The 6,065-nt window shown below is 48.0% G+C and overlaps 1 protein-coding gene across 1 annotated transcript in view; it reads right to left on the reverse strand.

The window, feature by feature from the left end:
- The window catches only part of PLPP3 (phospholipid phosphatase 3), a 32,241-nt gene extending 26,192 nt beyond the window's left edge, over positions 1 to 6,049 (reverse strand). The window contains exon 1 of the mRNA XM_026034636.1: positions 5,910 to 6,049. Within this exon, the coding sequence (XP_025890421.1) occupies positions 5,910 to 6,048 (139 nt within the window). The 5' untranslated portion in view covers position 6,049. The remainder of the gene's footprint in view (positions 1 to 5,909) is intronic.
- Between the last annotated feature and the right edge of the window lie 16 nt (positions 6,050 to 6,065).

Consider the following 6,065-nt stretch of genomic DNA (forward strand, 5'->3'; position numbering starts at 1 on the left):
GTACCCAATGTGAAACCTTCCTCCTCCCTTGTACACGTTTTTATGAAACACGAAAGCTGAGCTATCAAAAAAAAAAAAAAAGAGAGAAAAAAGGAGAAAAAAAAAAGAAAAACATGAAAAATAAAACCCACAGCTGCATGGCCCCTAAGGAAGGGGAAAAAAAGGGCGCAGCTTGTAGCGCAGCAGCGTGCAGCATCCTGCGCCACACGGCATCCGGGGCGGGGGTCCCGGCTCTCCGTGCCCAGCGCGCGGCCCAGCCGGCGGCGGCGCAGCCCGGGCCGTGTTTACGTTAAGACACTCGGGCTGGGGGGCTGCTGCCTTCAACAGGCAGCCCGTTGTTGCGCGGGAAGTCAGCCTGGGTGACCACAAGGGTCCCCTCTGGATTAAAACCCATGAAGCGGGAGCATTGTAGGAATGAAACGTAGAGGCCTGAGCAGTCAGCTAGGGAAAGCTGCAGAGCATGGTTTGGGTTGTTTTTTGGATTTTTGCTTTATTTTTCCTTTYTTTTAATTCCTTTTCATTCTTCCTTATTTTTTTTTTTTTTCCCCAAAGTGACCATAAGCCAACCCCACCAAATGGGAGGGCCCGAAGAGTTTCGGTATGAGGTGGAGATGCGTCAACACCTCCCGAAGCTCTGATGCAGCCACCAGAGAGGAGCCCGGGCTGACAAGGGCGATGCCCATGCTGAGCAGTGCCCAAAGCCCAACACGCAAACCATTCCCGGGTGGATCTGTGGCAGGCAAGCGCACCATGAGGCTGGATCCAGACAAACAACGCGAGCCCAAAATAGCCTCCGAAAGGCATGCATATTAAATGGAGATTCGGAGGGTATAAAAATAATCTGTTTGATCTGGGAGTGAGGTTTACGCCAACGTCTGCACTCACTATAAACACGCATGATTAAGAAAAATAATAATAAATGTCGTCTCCTAGATCACACCTTGTGTCAGCAGCAGGTATGTCAAATTCAAACCCAACTGGCTATGGAGCTGCGTTTCTCCAGCTGGATCCTCACGCTGCCTTGCTCCATAGTGAAGCAACCGTTTTATTTTCCCATGCCTGGGTCTGTCCGAGGCACAGCACCTCCTTGATGTGCAGTTGACAGCAGGTAACACCTCAAGTATAGCTGTCACCAATCCCTGCTTCTTCATAGGCAAACAGCATCAAACACATCCATCTCAAGTGCTTTTGTCAGCCACCTGCAGCCGCTTTTGTCCTTCAAGAGAGGGGCCGGRCTAAGGATGTCACACTTGGATGCCAATTACTGATTTAATGTGAAACATTTCAAGGCTTGAAAAAGCTCTGAAGGCATGCTGAGGACCTGTCCAAGGCACGTGACCCGATGCTAGGACGCCACCTCTGCAAACTCTTCCAAACTCACCATGAAGAAGCCAGTGACAGACYCTGCTACTGCTCAGGCAACACACAGGAAAATATCCTCCAGGTATTAAAATAAGCAATACGCAAACATGAACAACCAAACCTGATCTAGCAACACCCACGCTGTGATGATGCCTCTGTACCCACCCAGCACGGACTAATTCATCAAGAGCCCTGCATCTGCCTACGAGGAGAAGACGACGCTGAGGCATTTGGTCGGTTTAGAGCGTTCATGGTTGTCTCTTGACGAACGTAAAAATCAACTGGGTCAACACTTTCTCAAGGAGTGTGAGGAACGATGCTACCTACATGTCCGATGAGGCCTACACAGCAGGATAGGCTTAAAAACAACAACAACAACAAAAAAAAAGAACAACCAAAACAAAGCAAAGTTGCTGAGCTCATCCAAATAACTCTAACCTCATCCCTGGTCTTTAATTCCTCCCACACCTTACAATTAAGTGACAACCCCAGTCCTGCTCCCAGTAATCTCCAGGACAGAGTGACAGGGTCTCACGCAGATCTCAAGAACTTTCTGCTTTCAAAAGCGGGAGCCCAAACATATTTCTTTTTACACATAAGAGGAAAGTTAAACTAATCTAAATTGTTTTCCTAAATTACAAGATTATATCCCCTGCTTACATAAACATTTCAAGGTCTTGCTAGCATAAATATTTAATTTACTTTTCAAGTTCATTTTAGCATCAAGCTCACTACAGAAGACGCAACGCCAAAAGTGTGAGACAGCTAAAGAGATATTCAGGTCTTAAAAGGACTATCAATCTATTCCTTCCAAGTTTCCTAAAAGCAGTAAAATTTAGACAGATTATATGGGATTGATGGAAGAAAATTAAATTAGAGGCAGATTAAGTACAATTTTCATCCAATCAGCCCATGCCTGCATAAACCTAATTTCCACAAGCCCTGAAACCAGATATGCCATACGAAACCCCTCTGCTTTATGGCACAACCAGGACTTGGTCATACCTGCATAAGCTGCAAAAATAAAAGCTACTGGAGACCCTAACCTGCCCTATCATCAGCCCTGCTGACAGGGCCTTCCTCTTTTTGGAGACTAAACRCTTGATTTAGTGCCGATCAACAACGCACAGGTGGCTGGTTGCAGTTTTCCTAGAGGAGGGAGCTCCTGCCAAGCCTTTTGGCAGGCCYCTGAGGAGCAAATCTAGCCCTATACTCTAATGGACACAGCCCATCTTTCACACCACGGCCACCCCAAGATCAGTGGAGGCGACTCTTCCATGCAGCAGGATACCATGAGATGAAGGTGGAGGGGAGGTGAGTGGCCAGGGAGCTTCTCCCTGTCCTACCGGTCTCCTCCATCAGCTTTCTGGCTGTGCTGGTGGCCCGCTGCCCACGCATAGCAAGGCGGACACGGGGCAGCGCGCACTGCCACATGCCGAACGGCTCGCCGGCAGCCCTAACAATTTCAGGAAGTATCTTCTGGTTCTCCAAACAGAGCCCTCCAAAGGGGAGGAAGCAGATGGAGAAAGTTACTTTTCCCCCTCCGATGACCCGGTTGAGATGCATACTCTGCTCTATCCTGCTTCTCTTTTACAAGTAGAACACAAAATTTGCAGGAAGTTCACATGATCGGTGAGCAAACTCATGCTGCTTGTGTCATCAACATGGGCTGTGGCAGTGTGGGCGCTGGAGATACTCTGATACAAGGGTGCTTCTGCTTCGTGAAGGCCTGGGCATTTGGACAGATTTAATGCCCTGACCCCACTAGAGACATGTGCAGAGCAGCAGAATTGAGGGGAATCCTTCCAGCAGGTCTTCATCCAACCTTTGCTGCCTGCAAGCTCTGATGGCAAGGGAAGAGGCTCGGTTGCTGCCAACAGTTCAGCAATTGGTTCCCTGTGATCCCCAAGAAGCAAAGATCCGCATCTTCCCTTCATGCATTTACTATCCAGGTAAGCATTGTGCCTCCCGATGAAAGACCTGCTGGATCCTTCTGACTACTCRTTCCAAATTAAAGCAGGAGGAAGTTCCTCACAGCACCGCTTTACTTATTCTCATCTTCCTATATGCTAATGGTCATTGTCTTCTGAGTAATTTGCTTGGATTTGTATGCAAACAAAGAAGGTTTTAGAGATACCTACTGCCTCACAGGAAGGCGGTATGTGTCATGACTAAAAGAAATTTCAGTCATATTCTTTCCTTTTTTCTTTTCTCAACTGATACATGATATATGAAAGGCAGCACCACCAAAAGCAGAAGTCAGTGCCGTGGCATAAACTTCTGCAAGTCACATGACAGGTTCCAGCATTTCCCTAAAGTGGTCTTCAAATGGGAAGAGCTTGCGGCCTTCTGCCCTCCCGTTGGCCTTCTGTCCTCCCACTACTCCCAGAGTGTTTGGGTGGCCATGAGACGCATGACGCAGCTCAGCTGCACTGAAGGCTGTTGGCAAAGCCCACATGCACCAACCGGAGACCTCTACTGAGAACATCCACCTTAAGGAGCCATTTGATCCAATTCAGACATTTGATTCCAGCACAAGACTCACATTTTTTTGTGGAACAACTAAATATTCATCTCCCTGTGTTTGTCCAACGCTCTCCTACTTCAGCTGGAGCACCTTCTTCTCTACCCTCACCTCCAAAGTTTTTTGTTTTGTTTTGTAGCTAGCTCAGGAAGGAAGAAAAGAACCATCAAGTGCTTGGAAACGCCAAGCTTCCCCAGCAAAAGGCATRGTAAGGGCAGACCCAATCCATCAATGGGTCAGCCCATTTTCATGCCAACTGATGCAGAGTTACCCACCAAGGAGTTCAACCTGACTACTCTGGATATGCCTGGAGACACCTTCCATAAACACACCTGAGCAGCGGAACACATGGATCTTCCTTGCTGTGTTCCACCAGCTCATTTTTCACTTCATCTGCCAGATCTAAACTCTTTCCTTCAGCTGCTTAATTCACATTCATACTTTAAAACTTGCCTCGTAATATAAAAAGAAAACAACATCCATCTCTTGTTTACTTTCTGATTTCCACTTGCAATCGCCAGAAACAAAGCCACAATCCTGGCATTTGCTCGATTGCATTATTCASCACCAACAATACCTCCCAGTGATGCTTGATAAGTTTTTGTTTATCAAAAACTAGCACAAGTAGGATAACATATGGCCACTAATTGCTTTTTCATTTAGGACCCTTAGTCTAGTGAGGAGGAAAAAAAAAACAACAACAAAAAAACAACTTTATCCATTGAAATGGCACTTACTCCTGCCAGGAATGCCAAAAGCCAAGAAAACTTTGGTAAATAAAGGTTTAAAAGTTCTAACTCCTAGAAGCCATTTCACTAGGAATGTAACCTTCTGGTTAAATAAGAGAGGTAAGTCAGGCTGGTTATGTTTCTACTTATATCAACTTCATATATTGGCTATCAAGTATTTTTATTTTTTCCAGATACAAGAAGATGGAACTTTCTGCACTGGCCCCTACCCTTGTGGGACTATGAAGAGAAAACCATGCCTCTCTTCCTAATATATTAGTGCCTCGTAATATACACCAGATGATCAATAAACTGCATAAAAATGAAATCAAACTGACAGTCTTTAAAAAATGTGCTCTAAGCAGAAACAATTGTTTTAAAGACCGTGGTGTCTGGAGTATTAAACTCACGTGCTGCCGCGTTATTAATCTCTTTGTTGAAGCAGGCTGATTTCCCCTGCCTGCATCTGTCAATTAAGTATTTGCCATTGCATCCATAATGGCACGGTCGATGTTTTGGCATGCGAGGGCTTTTTGGAGGCAGCCTGTTGACAGTTTCTTTGCATACCACACCAATTCCCAAAGCCAAGCGGGCTGGCAACTTCGGAATCCGCCTGGGACTACAAGATGCCTGAAAACACTTCAAAGCGACCTTTTTTTTTTACTTTTTTTAAGGAAGAAATTAATGCGGCGAGGTGCCTGTACTTGGTGCAAGGAGGGAGACGAAAGAAAGAAGGAAAAACTTTAGCCAAGGGAAAAAAAAAAAAAAAAAAAAAAAAAAGGAGTAGTTGCAAGAGCTCGGTTTCTCAAATATCCAACCCCTTCCCCCCTTAAAAAAAAAAGAAATAATAACTAAAAATCGAGTTGCCCGCCGTGCTCCGGGTTTGCTGGCGGGTGGAGCACTACCCCCCTCTGGAGCTGGACCTGCGCTCGCCAAGGTGAGCGCCGGGCAATGGCCACGAAGCCGGGGGGGTCCCGGGCCCGGGGGGAGCGCGGCCCGGGGGGACCCGGGCCGGGAAAGGGGGGCCCCGCTCCGCCCTGCCCTTCCGCTCCGCAGCGCGGCGCCGGGCACCGCCGTTTGGGGCGGAAATTCAAAAACAAAGATTAAAAATCATAATTTTTAAAAATAAGAAAGGAAAAGAGAAAGAAAAGAGGCATAAAAGCACAAAGCGCGGTGGGCCGGTGGCGCTCGCCTCGCTGCGGCGCAGCCCCCCGCGCCCCGCTCCGCGCCGCTTTGTTTCGGCGCCGCCGCGCGCAGCCCCCGCGCAAGCCCCGCGCAAGCCCCGCGGCGCTCACCCATGACGAGGCAGAGGCAGTCGAGGCAGACGAGCAGCGCTTTCCTGCTGCTGCCCTTGGCCGGGTTGTTGTTGAGCGCCGGGCTGCCCCCATTCTTGCTCTCCGGCGCGATCGCCTTGTCGTACTTGTAGCTCTGCATGGTCGGCGGCGAGCGCG

Source organism: Nothoprocta perdicaria, unplaced genomic scaffold (assembly GCF_003342845.1).
Source record: "Nothoprocta perdicaria isolate Ctin4 unplaced genomic scaffold, notPer1 scaffold_0, whole genome shotgun sequence".
Lineage (NCBI taxonomy): Eukaryota > Metazoa > Chordata > Aves > Tinamiformes > Tinamidae > Nothoprocta > Nothoprocta perdicaria.